Source organism: Enhydra lutris, unplaced genomic scaffold (genome assembly GCF_002288905.1).
Source record: "Enhydra lutris kenyoni isolate GAN:26980312 unplaced genomic scaffold, ASM228890v2 scaffoldscaffold38, whole genome shotgun sequence".
Lineage (NCBI taxonomy): Eukaryota > Metazoa > Chordata > Mammalia > Carnivora > Mustelidae > Enhydra > Enhydra lutris.
Genome location: NW_019154122.1, coordinates 11,595,150 through 11,613,436, shown reverse-complemented (window position 1 = coordinate 11,613,436; position 18,287 = coordinate 11,595,150). Strand labels below are relative to the sequence as shown.

Sequence of the window (18,287 nt, the reverse complement as noted above, 5' to 3'; positions counted from 1 at the left end):
ATGGCCCCCACGCCAGCCTCCATGTTAAATGCTTCTCGCGTTCTCGCCTTGGTGGAGTAAACATATTTAGACATAGTGAACTGTGTGCAAAGTTGGATGGGTCAGCCCCCAGTTGCTGCCAGAAGGTGAAGGGTTGGGGTCTTCCAGGCTGAGTGATCTGGGAAGGTAAGAGAGGAAAGGAGGGAGGGTGGGAGGCCACATGGAGTCGGGCCTGGGTGGCTGGCTGGGCTTGGGTACTAAGAATGACAGGGGCTCTGGGCTTGGGGTGGGCCACACCAGGGCAGGAGACCCTCTCCCTGGGTCATGGCTGCCGTCATCCTTTGTCTCCCTAGAGGAAGTGTGGTGGCACCGGAGGTCTGGGTGGAGGGGGTGGGAGATGGACCCGGGAAGAAATCAGGCAATGGGCTCCTGGGAGTCTGTGCTGAATGTCCCCCAGGAGACGTCCACAGCAGCATGTTGGGGCTCAATATGGTAGCTGGGGCCTTGCCCACCTGCCCTGCACACCTGGGGTCCTCGGGGCTCAACCTGTCCCCCCACTGTCTCCACAGCTGCCACCAGAAGTGTGGCCGCAAGAGCTCCCTGCACTTTCCTGGGGACGTTTTCGCCACCCCGCAGCGGGCTGGGGACAGCCCTGCCCAGGGCCCCGTGCCCTACCTGGACGATGACATTCCCTTGCTGAATGTTGAAGAGGAGCCAGGTGAGTGTGGCCTCAACCTGCCCTGCTGACCCCGGCGGGAGCTGAGCCTACCTCTGTCAGGGAGGTCACTTTTGACGAGACAGTGTGAGGACAGGCTGGTGCTCACAGTTTCAGGCATCTTCATCAAGCATTTGGGCTTCCCTAGAGAGGATGGGGACCAGGGTGGCCTTTGACCTCTGAGGGGCTGCTGCTCTGTCCTGGCAGTGTCACTGGAGCTAGGAGATGTGTCCCTGGTGTCTGTGCCCCCCGAGAGCCTCCAGCCAGCCCCCAACCAGGGCAGCCGTGGCCAGCTCATTGCCCAGCTGCAGGAGCTGCTGCACCACTGGGCCCTGTGGTCTGCTGTCAAGAGCCGCTGGGTGATCGTGGGTAAGTGGGGTCTCTGCCCTCCTTCCCCTCTGACTTGCAGCTTTTCCCCAGTGCCTAAGGCACAAGGAACAGACTCCCCCAAAGGACGCATTGGCTGTGGGAGTCCAGCATCCCTCCTGCAAATGACCCTGGGTTGGCGTCTTGCATCTCCCCTTCCTGTGTGGAACGGAGCTGGTCCCCCATAATTGTTGCTGATGGAGCGCCTGCTGTGTGCCAGTCATCACACCGGGCTGTAGAGCAGATTCTTGGGCTTTGGAGTCAGACCAGCTTGGCCAGGTTGGAATCCTAATTCTACCATGTACTGGTTCCTGAGGATAAGAATAGTATCTATCTACTAGGGCAGAAGGAGGGCAAACCACGGTGCAAGGAAAGAACTCGGCCCAGGGTGTGGCACGCAGTAAGTGCCCAATAAAGGCTCAGTGCTGTTCTTATTCTAATCACGGACTGTATTTAGGGCTGTGTATAATCAAGCAGACGCATAGGCTCTTTAGAAACTGTTAGGTACTCTCTTGCCCAAGAGTGCAACCTTGCAGCTTCTAGTCTGCCTCCCCAAGTGACACAAATAACATCCAGCCCCGAACCCCAGAGGACTAGTCCCTGACCAGCTTCACCCGCAGGCTGCCGTGCCACACCTCTGCCAGCTCCCTGGGGACCCTGCCCCCTCACTGCTCCCCCATAAAGGGAGCAGCTCTTCTCCAGGGCTGTGAAGGCCGCCCCCAGCCTCCCGGGCCCACCTAGCATGCCTCCTCTCCTGGCAGGGCTCTTCATCTCTGTCCTCATCCTGTCCCTGGTCTTCGTCAGCCGGCTCCGCCCCGCCAGCCGGGCCCCCCTGCTCTTCCGGCCCGACACCAACATCCAGGTGCTGCTGGACCTCAAGTACAACCTGAGTGCCGAGGGCATATCCTGTATCACCTGCTCAGGTGAGAGTTCAGTCGGGGTGTACCCCTGGGCTCCCTGCTCTCTTTGGAGTTCAGGTCTCAAAGACTGTCAGCCTGTGAGATACAAGGTCCAGGCTCCCATCACTGTGCAACCTCAGCAAATCATTTCACGTCTGAGCCTCAGTGTTTCCCCATTTCTTGAAACAGGTATTTACCGGGTGCTGGGGAAACTGTCGTGGGCCAGACAGGCTTCCTGAGCTCTGGGAGTCCATTTGCCTTCTAGGGGCCGGCATTGGAATAGTAGATAGCTGTGATGGAGGAAGAACGGGGAGCCTGGGGAGCTCAGCATCACGGAGGGCTTCCTGGAGGAGGCAGTGTCTAAGCCGAGACTCGAAGAAAGGGCAAGACTTAGCCAGGCTGAGAGAGAAGAGAAGAGGTCTTGGCAGAGGGAAGCACCAGCGATGGGCAAGGCCGAGGCCAAGTGTGAGAGAGTCAGTCGCAGGAGCTAAGGCAAGGCAGGCAGGCCGGGCCAAGGACTGGAGGACTGGAGTCTGCATTTGATTCTAATTGTCAGGCGAGCTCCTGGAGGATTTTAGGCAGAGAAGGGCCATGATTGAGTCTCCCGGGCACTGTGGGGATGTGGATGGGAGGGTGAGGGTGGAAGCCGGCTGGGGACCGGGGGCCGGTGCCCTCATCTGAGCACGAGACAGTGGGCCTGGGGCCAGCATGCTTACGGTGGCCGTGGAGTCAAGAGGTTTTGAGGAGATGAAATCCACAGAAACAGTGATGAGGAGTGGGTGTCAGGAATGAGCAAGGAGGTGAGTTGAAGATGTCCCCTTGCTTTAAAGGTTGTCTGATCCAGGCCCTCATTTCACCGAGGGAAGCAGGAGGTTGGGGTTGGGGCCAGAGGAGGTTGGCACAAGGTCATACAGCTTTGCCAGGTCCGTTAGAATCAAATGAGAAGATGCTGGGCTTGTCCTTCCAGCTCCTAGGAGAAGATTCGCCGACTGCTGTAATTGCCTTCATTTAATTAGGGCGGTGTTCGCATTAACCTGGCCTTCCCCTCGGTAATGGCATTAGCCAAATGCACGATAATCGACTGCAGCTCAGAGAGGTGCCTGAAGAGCGCCTCCGAAATTGGAGCCAGCCCCGGCCGCATCCCCAGCTCCTCTCCCGCCCGTGCGTACGCATCAGACTCCATGACCACTGCTGCTCGGAGGCTACCTGCTGTCCCTCGGGGCTCAGAGTCAAAAAGCCAGTCCCCGTTTCCTAGCTAGGTGAAACCCAGAATGGTGCTGAAGCTCCTAAAATTGTCCAGAGAAGGGCCAGAATGCTGGCCCAAGTCCAGCCCCCAGCCTCTTGGCCCTCTTGTCTCCCTGAACTGCCCTTTGGGAGGCCTTTTGGGTTTGTGGCAGAAAGGGCTTTCAGGGCCACCAAGACAGGATCCAAATGAGGCTCTTCCTGTCACTTCCTCCGCAGGTCACAGAACCTCCCCGAACCTCTCTGCTTTCTCCTCTGTCATATGGGGTTAATGATAGCGACCTCCAAGAATTACTGTGAAGATTGCATCTTTGAAGGTGTAAAATTCCTCTCATGAAACAACAACAAAGGAAACCAGAAAATTCATCCCCAGTTGTTGAGGCAAAACAGGACAGTCTCCTGTCATCTCGGCTGGTGGATGGCGTCCCATTTCTACTTGTTCCTGCTCGTGGAGCATTTATCAGCTAAATGCGTGAGATGCAGTGTCCTGTTTGGTCCTGCCGCCCACCCTCTGGAGGTTCGGCATTACCCCATTTGACAGAGGAGGGACGTGAGGCGCGGCGAGGATGAGGAGGGAAAGTGTCAGAGTGTCTTTCTCCAGATGGAGCAGACAGGTGCCTTCTTTTTGCCTTAAGATTCCTGCAAAATCAATATTTGGCATTTTTTTTTTTCAGTTCTATCCAGTTTCTTTCAGACCCCTGTCACCCGTCCCCCAAGCCGAGGGCCCCGAGGCCCATGTCCCTAGGGTGGCCAGCTCTCTTAGTCTCTGCCTTTCCCTGCCGGGCTCAGCCAGGGAGGCCCGGCTGTCCCTAAGGAGCTGCGGGGGTAGGTCTGTTCCAGGAGAAGCCCCACAGCCTGCAGAACAACATCCGGACGTCTCTGGAGAAGAAGAAGCGGGGCTCAGGGGTTTCCTGGGCCGGCCGGCCTGAGGCCACCCCACAGGGTTAGTGGGGAGTGTGGTCTGGCTGGTGGGGGAGGGGGGTGGCTTTAGGAGATCCTGCCTTAGTACTAGGGTGCTCCTGATGAGAACAAGAGTCTGTGCTTTGGGGACACTGAGGTGGGGTTGGGTTGGGAGTTGAACTCGGGGCCCTCGCCCACTATCCTACTAGCTCTCCTCAGTCAGAACAGTGGCATCCCCTCCTGCACCACCCCAGCCAGGCCTCTGGCATCCCATGGACTTGCTGTGCGTGCCAGATCCTTCCTGAGAGTCTGGGGGTGGGCAGGAGTGTCCTGAGCCCCAAAGAGTGACTTATCCCTGCCCAGATCCCCATCAGCGCTGGGACACAGGGACACGTGTGGGAATTAGCTCCCCCATGGGGCACTTCTGTGTGTCCTTGTCACCCCATGGCTGTCGTCACCCATCTGCGTTCCCTACCATTGTCATTCACAGCTCTGGCCCTGCCCTTCACCCCTACCCCCATCACAGGCAGCAGAGCAGCTACCCTAGCCCAGACACCACATCTTCCCACGACTTGTAACGTCGTTGTCAATCTGGCCACCTACTGTGCCACCCCATCCCAGGGACCACTACCACCTCCCACTTCCTCCATGCCCACCACCCCATCCCCACGTCCACCACCAGCATCCCCCATCATGGCCATGGGCTTGGTCCAGTAGAGAGGAACAGAGCCCAAGTCAGGGCTTAGCTCCTCGGGCCACAGAACAGAGAGTGGGCTGCTCCAAGTCCAGGGAAGCCAGGCAAGGTGACCGTCTGCCCCTTCTCCATCCTTCATTTGTCTCCCAGATTCCCCAGGCACCGTGTATGTCTCCAAGGTGAAGAGTAAAGGCCACCCGGCTGTGTACAGGTTCTCCCTCAACGCCAGCCTACCCGCCCCTTGGCAGATCGTGTCCCCTGGGGACGGGGAGGTGCCCTCCTTCCAGGTAAGCCTGGGCTGCAGTGACATGGACTGCCAGTATGGGGAAGGGGGCCCTCAGAGCCATGCTGGTGGACCCTGGCCACATCGGGAGGGCGAGGCAGGGTCTGTGAGGCAGACGAGGACCCTCTCCCAGCGAGGTCTGTGGTACCCACAGAGTAGTGACAGCACGGGCTTCCAGGTCAGGCAGACCTGGGTTCGAGTCCTGGCTCTGCCATTTATAATCTGTGTGTCTTGGGGCAGATTGCTTAATCTCTCTGAGCCTCAGTCTCCTCATCTGTGAAATGGGGTGCATAAATGACAGCCAGGGTTGGAGGTACATGAGGTAATGATAGGTAGTGCTTAGGACGCAGGAAGGGCTTGGTAGCCGGTAGCTAGGTGACTGTTCTTGGCAGCTGCCCCAGCACCCCAGAAAAGAGCCTCTAAGGGCCACCCCAGTCCTCCAGTTTCTCCCTCTCAGGAATCATCTGTGTTTCTTGGACAAGTTACGCCCTGTGTCAACTCATTTGTTCACGGTTTCTGTTTCCATCTGAATGGTGAGGTGTCTGAGGCATTTCCTGACTCTGAGACTTTGCATTGCTCTTCCCGCTGCCTCGAAAGCTTTCCTTCCAGCGGAACGCATGGCAGGCCCCTCGTTGAGGCCTCAGCATAAATGTCACCCCCTCATATAGCCCTGCACTGACCCACTTCTCGGTTTGCCCTCCTCCTCCCCTGCCCATGTATCCCCGGTCTTCGCGTCCTAGCACATTCATAGCCCCCAATAGAACCTAAAGCCATCGTGCCTGGGGGCTCCCCGGAGACAGGGCCCAAGCCCATCTTGCTCGCTGCTGGACGCTCACTGCCCAGCTCAGGACCTGGGCGGAGTAGGTGCCCACTGGGGGAAGGACCGAGGCTCAGACAGGGAAGGAAGGACGTGCTCCATCTTCACACTCGAACCCAGGCCTCCTGAGCCTTTGCCCAGGGCTCTGCCCCACCCCTCCGCGGGTGCTGGGGCAGGGTCAGGGGAGCTGCCCAGGAGGGAGGGAGGGGCCGGAGCCTGAGGCTGGGCCCAGGCCGAGGCAGCCCCCCAGAGTCACCTGTCTTGTCTCTGTCGATCCACTGCTTAGGTGTATAGAGCGCCTTTGGGTAACTTCACCAAGAAGCTCACCGCTTGTATGTCTACAGTAGGGCTGCTCCAGCCGGCGAGCCCCTCCCGCAAGTGGATGGTGACGACCTTGGGCTGCGATGCCAAGCGGGGCTGGAAGTTTGACTTCAGCTTCTACGCGGCCGCCAAGGAGCAGCAGCACACGCGGTAACAGCCTCGTGGATCAGCCCCTTTTCGCCAGCCGGACCATACCCTCCACCGAGAGATGTCAGCAGGCACCTTTAGGTGCCTTTAGGCACCCGTCCATGTGCACACGTGTGTTCAACTAGTTCCCGGCCCAGGGCTGGGGAGCGGGGGATGCCGGCGCAGAGGATGGGCGGGGGACCTGCTTCCCTGTCTGCCCCCTGCCTCATGCTCGCACCGCCCCTCACTGCAGTAGCAGGTGCTACTTTTGCACCTGCCGCTCCCTCTGCCTCGAATGCTCTTTCCTAGCTCCTCGGGTGTGATGACTTTTCTCCGGGATTCAGGTGTCCATTCCAGGGCCCCCTCTTGGGAGAGGCTGTCCCTGATGGGAACTCCCTCCCCGTCCAGAAGAACCAAGCCCGGTCCCTCTCTGTGTGTTTCCCCCTGCTCCCTTTCCTGCCCCCATCACCACCTGGAATCACTCTGACCTGTTTATAACCTGTCTTTCCTCGGGAGCATCCTGCAGCAGGCTCCTTGACCGTTTCTGTCGCTGTGTCCCCAGCGTCGGGCCGGCACCCAGGGGGTTCTCGGTGAACACTGGCCAAATGAGTGGACGTGTGCACTTTCTACCTCCTCTCCAAGGCACTATTCACTCTCTCCATATAATTAATTTAGTAAATATTTAATAAATGCCACCCCCCACACCACTCCTCCCCCCTACCCCCGTTCCGCCAGACCGTAAGGAGGCGGGAGAGGAGACTGTCTGTTATATTTACCTTCTGTATACTTGGGCCCTGCCTAGTGCCTGGCACATGAAGGTGCCCCAGAGTATTTAATGGGTGACAGCATTCTGTTCCTGGGGAGGCAGGGGGGCTCCAAGCAGCTGGGGGCACCTGTGTTCAGACCAGGGCCCCACATTCATGTGTCCACTGAGACTGTATTTCGTTGCTCACTGAACAAACGTGGGGCACCGAGTCTGTGCCGACACCCTGCTCCTGCTGGGGCGTCAGTGGTGAACAAGACAGATGTGGCTCCTGCCCTTAGGCTGGCGAGTGGGAGACAACAGCTAACAAGTCAACCAGTGTCGTTGCAAATGCTGGCACGTGCTCTGCTCTGGAAGGGGGAGCAGTGCTGGGCCTGGACAGCGATAGTGCGGACCCTGCCCTGGGGACACATGGGGCTCTAGTCTCTGACCGAGCCTGACCTCTGGGCACTGGGCACCCACAGAGGCTGGAGGCCCCTTGGGGCAGAGGGCAGTGGCATGGAGGTGGGGGGAGGTGACCAAGACAGGCTCACTGGGCCCTTCCAGCCCAGGGTACCTGGGCTCAGGGATAGGGGTCCCTCTGCCCATCCTCCCCTGAGCCCAGGACTGGGCTTGCTTTGCATATATACAATAGCAAATGGAATCAGTCTGCCTGGAGGAGCTTTGAACTTTCTAGAAAGAACCTTGAGCTATGTCAGGTCCAGTGGTGAACAAGCTAACCATGGAACCTTGTTTCACGCAAAATCTTGAGGCTCAGTAACTGTTCCCATTAAAGCAGGGGTGCTTCCGAGCAGGGAACCGCCAGGCTGGCCCGGGGCCCCTCTGCAAACTCTTACACTCCCTGGAGGATGGTTTGGAAACTCCTGGTCTCCACCCTCCTTGCCACGGGTGGGGAGACCCACACAGAGCAGGAGGCTGCTGAGCAGGCGCCCCTGGCAGGGGCGGGACCAGGAGTGACCTCCACATCCCAGCCCCCAACCTGAGACTACATCCTCGTGCTGGGGGGGTAGGGACCCGAATCCGTCCCCGCATTCTTCCTGTCCTTGTGCACAGCCACACGCGGCGGTGCTGGCCTCACCTCCCAGGCACCTCCTGGCCTTCCCATCCTCAGCCAGTCTCTTTTGCCTCCACAGGAAAGTGTACTTTGCTCAGTCCCACAAGCCTCCTTTCCACGGGCGCGTGTGCGCGGCGCCTCCCGGCTGCCTGCTCAGCTCCAGCCCCGACGGCCCGACCAAAGGCTTCTTCTATGTGCCCAGTGAGAAAGGTACATGTGGGGAGGCTGTGGGGCCTTGGGAGGCTGAGCCCCACCTTCGCATACAGATGTGACTCCCTCTGCAGTGCCCAAGGCCCGCCTCTCGGCCACCTTCGGCTTCAACCCCTGCGTGAACACGGGCTGCGGGAAGCCAGCCGTGCGGCCGCTGGTGGATACAGGGGCCATGGTCTTCGTGGTCTTTGGCATTATTGGTGTCAACCGCACGCGGCAGGTGGACAACCATGTCATCGGAGACCCGGTACGTGGGCCCACTTTGGGCAGATGTCAAGGGGCCAGACCACACCAGATGTGCAAACAAACGCCAGCCCGGGTGGCCACTGGCCCAGCTCCCCACACATCCTCTTGCTCCTCTGACTGCTCCTGAGGCCCAGACGGGCCCTCGGGGGTGGTTTCTCTTGAGGAGCGATCAGGGTGGGGCTCTCAGAATCACCCAGGAATCTGGGTACATTGTGGGCCTGAGCCGGTTGCCCTTCACCGTGAGGGGTTAGAACAGAGCTAAGGGAGATGTAGGTGTGTAAATCGCGCCCCCCCCCCCCGCCCTCCCCTCCCTGCAGAAGGCCGTTCCCTGCACCCACAGCCCCTGCTCTGTGCCTGACTAAGTGGCCCTCCCCTCTGTGTAGGCTCCTCCCCCTGTAGATGTTTGTGCCCTGCGCTGGGCTCTTGGGCTTTGGAAGGGAGAGAAACTGCTGGAGCCGTGGGGTCTGTGTGACACGGGTGGGTGCTGAGTGTGTGGTGGAAAGGACCGTGGGTGTGGCAGGGTCAGAGCTCCTGCCTTGAGAAGTCCGTCCGGTTGGGTATACAGGATTTCAGACCCGAAGTAGTTCTGGAGCCGGGATAATCCGGATCCATGTGCTCTGTCCTGACCGCGAGTCCCCCAGGTGTTCAGAGGAGGGTGGGGAGGCGGGGAGGACACTAAGCAGTTGAGGGAGGACGGAGATTTGGCTGGGTGGAGCAGAGAGAGACAGGAGGAAGCCCAGGGTAAGAGCTTGTGAGTCAAAGCGGGGCTGAGCCTAGGGGTCTGTGCTGGGAGCAGAAGGTACTGGTCGGAGCAGGACACAGCAGTCTCGGTCAGGGGGCTCAGGCAACCGTGCAGAGACTCCAGCCTGATGTCTGCAAGGGTGGCCGGGGGCTGGGGAGGTTCTTCCCTTGGGGTGGGGCTCAGGACCGAGTTCCCAACTCATTGAGCGGCCCGTGCCCACTTGTGTCTCCTTGGGAAAGGGCAGTGTCGTCTATGACAGCAGCTTTGATCTCTTCAAAGAAATTGGGCACCTGTGTCGCCTCTGCAAGGCCATCGCGGGGAACTCGGAGCTGGTGAAGCCAGGCGGGGCCCAGTGTCTGCCCTCAGGTGTGTGGGAGAGCCATTTGCCAGAGGGAGGACACACCGGGGCGGCCGTGCTGCCACTCCCAGGGTGGATAGCCACGAGGACCTCCGTGCCTGGCAGGAGTCCGGCAGACACACGTCCTTGCTTGAGTTTGTGTCCCCACTGGGGCAAGGGGCAGGGGGTGAGACTTCTAGAGCCAGATCGTGTCCAGACACGGATTGGTGTGGAGGTGCATGCGTGTGCGGGATGTGTGCCGTGTGTGTGGGCACACCTGCCAGAGTGGCTTTTCCCAGCCAGGGCTGGGGTGGACGCCACTAACCCGGGTGAGGTCATGCCAGGGCTCTGCTGAAGGAGACCCAAGGTGTCCTTTTCCACCCCAGTGGCAAATGACTGCTGTAGGTCACTGCCCCTGGTGACAGACATGTGTTAAGGCCGGGGGGTTGTGGGGAGGGCAGGGCCCCTCCCACATGCCCTCCCAGCAGGTGCATACATGCCCTGGATGGGACAAGGTGGGGAGGGGAAGGGACATGCTCCCAGGGTCCCCAACCCCACCGCCTCTCTCCCTTCCCTTTCTCCCTACAGGCTATAGCACCTCGTCCTTCCTGCAGATGCTGCATCCTGAGTGCAAGGAGCTACCTGAGCCCAACCTGCTCCCGGGGCAGCTGTCTCATGGGGCGGTGGGCGTCAAGGAGGGCCGGGTACAGTGGATCTCCATGGCCTTCGAGTCGGTGAGCTCCCTGTGGCCTCGCCAGGCCCAGGGCTCTCTTTGCAGTGCCCAGCCCAGTTTCTGAGAGGCGGCTCTATAGAGGGGGGAAGACTGTAGCCGAGAGAGCTGAAGAGACTCCCCCCGGCTCACACGGTTATGGGTGTCAACATCGAGTGTGACGCCAGCTGTCTGACCACGGGGAACTGCCCTTTCTACCATGCAGGCTGTTCCCACCATGCCAGGGCCTGTGTTGCTTTGTCGCCTCTGGGGTGGAGAGCCCTGGCGAAAGTTCAGGACGCTCCCCTCTGCTGTTCTGGGACGCTGGGCTCTAGGCCACAGTCCTGGGTGCTGGGCCGCCTCCAAGAAGTTTGGGAGCCAGGGGACCAGCCATCCACACCCCTCACTGCCTTCTCCCTCATCCTGACACTGCCTGGACTCTGCCCAAGGAGGGAGGCCCACATGCACACACACACACACACACGCACGCGCAAGCATGCCTGACCTGGGCCTCTGCAGGCCCCATGGCCATGGCGCTTGGCTCCAGAGGCTTGCCGAGCCTGCCGCTGCTGCCTGTGTGCTGAGACCCAGGGTCCAGTCCCAGCGCTGATGCTGGAGCGCTCTGTGTCTCCTTGTGCCAATCACGGCTCCCCACCGGCCTCCAAGGCCTCCTCTGAAGCACAGGGTGATATGTCCCTGCCCGCTGTCTGGCAGTCCCGGGAAGCAGCAGGGCCGTCACTTAGAGATGCGGGGCATGAAAACCAGGCCTCGTGCTCTGGCCTGGGGCCCTGCTTTCCTTCCCGCCATCTGCCACTCACCACACCAAGTCACAAGGCCCCAGAGCCCCTCCCAGTCCTCCTCCGAGGGAGCCCCAGGCTCATGTAGACACCACTTCAAAGCCCCAGGCAGTTTTTTAAAAAATTGTGGTAAAATACGCATCGTAAAATTGACCATCTTAACCATTTTGGAAGAATGTTTCAGTAACGCTTAGGGATATTTACGCTGTGATGCCGCCTCTGGAATTCTGTCCCGAGAGACACCAGCTCCCTCCCGCCCCTCCCCCAGCCCTCGCACCCACTGTTCTACGAAGTGTCTCTGGGAACCTGGCTTCTCGGGCCCCCGAGGTAACCGGAATCGACAGCACTGGTTTTTTTGTGTGTGGCTTATCTCATTCAGCATAACGGTCCCCAAGTTCACCCAGGTCCGGCCTGTGTCAGAATCCTCTGCCTTTCAGAGGCTGAGGCCCTAGACAGTTTGAGAGAGGACAGAAACCCTCTCGGGCTTGGCCACACCACAGAGTGTCGCTTCCGAGCAGACCCCACCAACGCTCAGACACACACATGTGCACAGACACACCGTAACGTGGTACACTCGGGGAGAGCAGAAGTGGGTGTGGGAGTGCGCGTGCGAAGGTCCCAGAGCAGGCTGAGTGCTTGTCCTCCCGCGGAACAGCTCTGCAGAGCTCGGGGCTGGAGACGGGCAGGATGCTGGGCCGTGACAACAGCTCTGATGCGGAAGCCCGGCAGAGCCCAGCAGAGGCCCGTCTCAGGGCTTCCAAGAAGGTTTCCTGGAGGAGACAGAGCCCGTGAGAGGCTTGAAGGATGTTGGGAGTTGGCTGTGCGGGCAGAGGGAACTGTGTGCACAGGCTGGGGCGTGAGAGCTTGGGGGCTCTGGGAGCTGCCACTGGTTCTGTTGGGAAGGGGCAGGGACTTTGGTGGCATCAGAACCTACTGCCCTTGTAAGGCTCACACGCGCACCCAGAGGCTGGTGGGAGGTACTCCCGGACTGGGGCACTGTCCATGTGCAGGTGCCCAAGGGCTGGCTGCACCTGCCACAGGGCGGACCAGCCATCACCTGGGAAGCGTGAGTGGACACTGCCCCCTACCCATCTCACTGGCTCATGTGCCCCACAGACCACGTACAAGGGCAAGTCCTCCTTCCAGACGTACTCGGACTACCTGCGCTGGGAGAGCTTCCTGCAGCAGCAGCTACAGACGTTCCCTGAGGGCTCAGCCCTGCGCCGAGGGTTCCAGACGTGTGAGCACTGGAAACAGATCTTCATGGAGATCATAGGCAAGCGGCAGCCCAGCCCCTCACCCCCTAACTCCCCGGGTCTGAAGCGGGGGATGGTAGCAGGTTACCTGGGGCAGGGAGGGCAGGGTGTGGCCTGTCTGAATTGCCCACTTGTCATCTTCTCCAGCCTGGCCAAGAGCCCGGGGCAACTGGAATGGCCCAGTGGCCAGGAGCACCAATCAGAGGCTGGAGTGTGGGTCTCCTGCTCAGGGGCACCTAGCCCCACTCTTTTCTCCTAAATTTGGTCCCCTGAACAGTGACAATGATCACCATTGTGGCAGTTCTCTGGTCCCTTCCCGGGACCACGCCCTGTGCCAAGGGCCTGACCATGTTCTTTAAACCCCAGAGAAGGCCTGTGGGGTGGGTACTCCTGTTGCTCGGTGTTACAGATGAGGCTCAAGGAGGTCCTGTGGCTCACCCAGAGTGACATGGCCAGCTATGATGGTGGCCATCTCTGGGACCCCAGTAACCTCTGAACCATGGAGGGGCAGTGGGGGGTAGTTATAGGTGCCCCCCATGAAGCCCAGCTGAGGACCCTCTTCTCATGCCTTCCAGGGGTGCAGAGTGCCCTGTACGGCCTGGCCCTGTCCTTGCTCATCTGCGTGGCCGCAGTGGCCGTGTTCACCACCCACGTGCTCCTCCTTCTGCCCGTGCTCCTGAGCATCCTTGGTATGTGGGCCGGGGGGATGGGTGGGGGCTAATACGCAGACATCAGGCTCTTGGGGCCAGGGGTGGGCAGGAGTCCCGAAGGTGGTCTCAGGCCAGCAGGTTCCTCTCCATCCTTAACTGTCACATGTCCTTATTGAAGGTTTCCCAGCCACCCCCACATCCACTCCCAGCAGAAAGACCCCGTGTGATGGTCGCTCCCAGGACTGTCCCCCACCAGCGTGTGTGCTCCCGGAAGGGACCCGGATGTCGCCAGGTGGTAGCTCCTGGCCCAGTAACCTGTTGCTGCACCTGTCCCTCCCCCAGAACCCCCACTTCTCTCTGACCCTGGCCCTCCTGGTCCCTCCTGTCTCCAGAGATGGGGGCTCCACTCTAGGCTCTGCCGCCTCCCCCAGGGGCCCTCTGAGTCTACCCAGTGCCCCTCTAGACTGTGTGGGTAAGGCTGGGTCCAAGCCGCCTGCCCACTGTCCCCTGCCCCCTGCAGGCATCGTCTGCCTCGTGGTGACCATCATGTACTGGAGCGGCTGGGAGATGGGGGCCGTGGAAGCCATCTCCCTGTCCATCCTCGTCGGCTCGTCTGTGGACTACTGTGTCCATCTGGTGGAGGGCTACTTGCTGGCCGGAGAGAGCTTGCCCCCCCACCAGGCTGAGGTGAGCACCCTGCCGGCCCGACCCCAGGGCGTCCCCTGAGGCCAGCTGGACACCCTGGTGCCCAACTCCCAACCAGCCTGTTCCGCTAATGAGCATAAGGCCTCCCTGCTTCCCTGAGTCCAAGTCTCCTTCTCCAGCCTGGAGAACAGGGTGGCCCATTCTAGTCGTGACTCTGAAGCCACCCACCACCCCCCACATGTCTGTGGCTTCGTGAGAACGCGCTCATCTACTCAGCACCAGCTCCGGGTCTTTTCAAGGGCTTTGTTTTCTCCTAATTTGGAGTTGTGGTGGTGTGGAAACGTTCATAAATACATACATTAAGTCAGTTATGTTTTTAGCTGCTTTTGGTCCAAAGAAAGAAATCCGTTCCCCTCCGGGCCATTTCTGAGGACCTACTACGCACACCGCCGCAGCCTGGTTGTCCCAGCAACCACTAAGCGCCTGCCTGCGCGCCCTCGTCAGGGAACCAGGTCATCTTCCCACCAAGCCCGGGGAGCAGGGGCCGTCCCTGGCCCCGTCTCTGGCCCCGTCTCTGGCAGCAGAGCTGGGGCCGTCCAGAAACAGGCTGGCCCCACGCAGGGAGGGATCCCCCTGGCACGTCGGGTCCCTGGCCCCAGCCTTTGCCCTACCTTTGCACCCAGGACGCCCACTCGCAGCGCCAGTGGCGGACCCTGGAGGCCGTGCGGCACGTGGGAGTGGCCATCGTGTCCAGCGCCCTGACCACGGTCATCGCCACGGTGCCCCTCTTCTTCTGCATCATCGCCCCATTTGCCAAGTTTGGCAAGATCGTCGCGCTCAACACGGGGGTGTCCATCCTCTACACGCTCACGGTCAGCACGGCCCTGCTTGGCATCATGGCCCCCGGCTCCTTCACCCGGACCAGGACTTCCTTCCTCAAAGCCCTGGGCGCCGTGCTCCTGGCAGGGGCCCTGGGGCTGGCTGCCTGCCTCGTGCTCCTCCGGAGCGGCTATAAGATTCCCCTGCCCGCCGGGGCCTCCCTATAGCCCTGGCACTCGGGGTCCTGACCAGCGCACCTTTTGTCCGGCGGGTGTGGGACAAGGTACTCGTTCTGACCCCAGAGGCCCGTTGTTTCCCGGCTTGGCTCTAACTAGTTCTGTTCCCAGGCCTGGGCCGGGAAAGGCACCCCTTCGCTCAGTGTGGGAGTGGACGCCTGCCCGCGTGGCCCGCACTGCCTTCATGACGGCACCCAGCCAGAGCTGGGTGGGAAGCCGGCCACCACCCCCCTTCTGCTGGGCGGCCAGCCCCCCTCCATGCCGGCTCACCACAGGGACTTCCCCCTTGTACTGCCTCAGTGCTGATGACAGCCCTCCCACAGGGCTGTTACAGGGCCCCCATTCTACAGATGTGAACACTGAGGCACCAGGAGGCGAACTGACTGACATGTAGAAGGCTCGGTGGCAGAGCCCAACTGCCTCCTGAGCCCTGTGCCTTGGTCAGAGAATTTGCAGGAAGAGCACAGTGGGTTCAAGGGCAGGGGCCTTGCACCCCTCTACCCCTTCTTCCCCTCCCCACCAGCTTTGTGGAGGCCAATGCTGGGTGGTCTTGTGGTCCCTCCCAGGCCTTTTGGTCCTGGCCAGAGAGCATAAGAGACTGGCCTGGGTTCTGCATGTCCTACCCCTGGCCTCAAGGGGCTCCTTCTCCCCAGGGGTGCTGTGGGTTCCCCAATACAGCCTTCCTCACTGATCCAAGCCCCCATCTCCCCCACTCGACTCTGGGGGTTGGAATTGGGGGAGGCAGTCCCTGGGTCGGGCGCTGGCTGTGCCTGCCACCAGCTCACAGCAGATGGTTCCTATTCAAGAGAAATAACACTGCAGACGGCCGCCACTAACACGAGCTTCGTAAGCGTCACGGGCTGCACGTTCTCCACGTTGTAGTAACGAGTACTCACAGGCTGCTTGGCCAGAGCCCAGCACGGGGGTGGGGGGTGGAGGCTGGAGGGAGATGGAGGTGGGTGGAGGGTGCCAGACTCCCCGGGACCGAGGCCCCACAGTGCTCTGCGGGCCCAGGTTGAGGTTGGAAGCCTCAGTAGCACTGTGGGAATGGGGCTCCGTAGATGAAACTTCTTTTTTTTTTTTACGATTTCATTTATTTATTAGACAGCGATCACAGGCAGAGAGGCAGGCAGAGAGAGAGGGGGAGGAAGGCTCCCTGCCCAATGCAGGACTCGATCCCAGGACCCTGGGGGCATAACCTGAGCCGAAGGCAGAGGCTTTAACCCACTGAGCCACTCAGGCGCCCCAGTGAACCTTCTTTTAAGGAGCTTGTCTGGCTTGTCAGTTGGGGCTTTTTTTTTTAAAGATTTTATTTATTTGAGAGAGAGAGGAGTGGGGGGAGGGGCAGCGGGAGAAGCAGGCTCCCCACTGTGCAGGGAGCCTGATAAGGACTCGATCCCAGGACCCCAGGATCATGACCTGAGCCAAAGGCAGACACTTAACTGACTGAGCCACCCAGGCACCCCAGCCGGGGCATTTCGGGGCACTTCTGGTGTGCCAGGCACCGTCCTTCCTTGGGGCACATGTTGCCCCCTGAGTGTTAGGAAGCCGGACACAAACAGCTGGAACTGAGCCCTGAGTCCTGAGTGACCTTCGGGTTAGCTCATCTGGTCATCTGGAAATATTATCTGGGGGCTGGGTCTACAAGGCAGAGGTGTAACAGCGTGTCCCCACCCAGTGCATGCCTGGGACCAAGTGGGGACTCGGTATTTGTCTGGGGAATAGCCGACTTTGGACCCACCATCTATGGTGAAGCCAGACCCCAAGTAATTCACGGTTCTACTTACTGTGCCAGATGTTCTTCTCAGGATTTGTATCGTCTGCTGGGGCTGCCAGAACTAAAATGCCACCACTGGGAGGGGGGGGGACTACTTAAACAACAAATTTATTCTCTCAGTTCTGGAAGCTGGACATCCAAACTCGAGGTGTTGGCTGGGTGGTTCCTTCTGGAGGTTTCGAAGGAGAATCTGTTCCAGGCATTTCTCTTGGCTCCTGCTGGTTGTGGACAGTTCTTGGTGTTTCTGGGCTTGTAGAAACACGTCACTTTCATCTCTGCCTCCGTCTTCACGTGGCCATCTTTTCTCTGTGATGTTCACATCCTCTGCCCTCTACAAAAACACTGGTGCTATCAGGTCAGGGTCTACCTCAGTGGCTCCACTCGATCACCTGCAAAGACCCTGTCTCCTAGTAAGCTCACATTCATGGGTACCAGGGTTAGGACCTCAGTGTATCTCCGGGGGGGGACACGTTTCAGCCCGGAACCAGCAGGGGTCAACGTGTATCAGCTTTCATGAGCCTTACAGAGTGTGTGCTATCATACCCATTTTACAGATGGGGAAGCCAAAGCTCTCTAAGAGATTAATTTGGCTGGGTCACACAGCTGGTAGCGCGGAGCCAGACTTTGACCCCAGCCAATCTGCCCTAAGGTGTACTCAACCTTTAAAGGTATACAACCTCGGGGATAACTGTAGCAAAGCCTGACAATGGGGACATTCGAGGTTGGTGGTCAAATCAAGAGGCCTGTTCTTAGAAAAGCTGGCATGGAAACCCTTGAATGTGTATAATACTTCACCCTTAAGTACTCTCCCATCAACCTTCAGTGAAACCCGAGCCCTCGGAGGCCCAGCAAAGAGCAGAGGCTCAGGCAGGTGGAGCTCGGGACCACACAGCCCTGAAGGGGCTTCTCAGGGGTTCAGGCCGGAGATCCCAGGGCTCCTTCTGGTGATTGGTGCTGTGGGAGGAACAGGCAAGCTTGTGGGAGGAGTTCAGGTGGGAGGGGTGACAGGGAGGCAGCTGGCAAGGTGACAAGGCATCCCAGAGGCGCTCAGAGAAGGGACTGTCCTGTCCAATAACCTCTCCAACAACCTAGTTTTAATGGGGATGCAGAGTCGTTTGCATGTCATTTGCATGCAGTCCAAATAATGCCCATTTGTAAAGAATACCTCACTTAGCCCGTTTCCTTTTAAGAAGCTGCTCCACTTCCTTCCCCTTGATCTTTGCTCTCTCCCAGTGTTGGGGGGGGCGCGGGGTTTGAGCAGGTAGGCCTTGGTGTCACTGTCCCCCCCCCCCCCCAGGTGACTAGGGCTGCCCAGCCCACGTACAGCTCTGGTGCCCCTCACGGCTCTCCACAGAGCTGGGTTCCCATCTCACAGATGAGCTCCCGGGGCCCCGAGAGGGGAAGGCAGCTTTGGGCAGTACCAGGCCGCCTCCCCACCCTGCCCCCTGAGGGTGACATTCTCAACTTTGGATCTTAATTTCCTCATCAAAACTGACCCGTCCTGGTCCCTCAGGCCCTACATCTGTCCAGCTCCCGGGATGTGATGTTCTCCCTCCCAGGGGCTGGGGGAAGGACTTGGGTGACTGTTTGGGGCCACACCCTCGGCTGTCTACTTGCCTACAGATAAATCCCCCTTTCTCTTATTTGTGAATATTGACACTGAGTCCCAGAAGCACTAACTCCCATGAGAAGAAACTTGACCTT

General features: G+C 59.6%; 1 protein-coding gene across 1 annotated transcript in view; it reads left to right on the top strand.

Annotated features, from left to right (window-relative positions):
• The window catches only part of LOC111154801 (dispatched RND transporter family member 3), a 28,997-nt gene extending 13,941 nt beyond the window's left edge, over positions 1 to 15,056 (top strand). Inside the window, exons 7-20 of the mRNA XM_022514719.1 lie at positions 549 to 697; positions 902 to 1,063; positions 1,822 to 1,983; positions 4,031 to 4,144; positions 4,946 to 5,082; positions 6,182 to 6,366; positions 8,239 to 8,369; positions 8,444 to 8,616; positions 9,597 to 9,723; positions 10,283 to 10,428; positions 12,317 to 12,476; positions 13,032 to 13,145; positions 13,627 to 13,793; positions 14,435 to 15,056. Of these exons, the coding sequence (XP_022370427.1) occupies positions 549 to 697; positions 902 to 1,063; positions 1,822 to 1,983; positions 4,031 to 4,144; positions 4,946 to 5,082; positions 6,182 to 6,366; positions 8,239 to 8,369; positions 8,444 to 8,616; positions 9,597 to 9,723; positions 10,283 to 10,428; positions 12,317 to 12,476; positions 13,032 to 13,145; positions 13,627 to 13,793; positions 14,435 to 14,797 (2,290 nt within the window). The 3' untranslated portion in view covers positions 14,798 to 15,056. The remainder of the gene's footprint in view (positions 1 to 548; positions 698 to 901; positions 1,064 to 1,821; positions 1,984 to 4,030; positions 4,145 to 4,945; positions 5,083 to 6,181; positions 6,367 to 8,238; positions 8,370 to 8,443; positions 8,617 to 9,596; positions 9,724 to 10,282; positions 10,429 to 12,316; positions 12,477 to 13,031; positions 13,146 to 13,626; positions 13,794 to 14,434) is intronic.
• Positions 15,057 to 18,287: the final 3,231 nt, after the last annotated feature.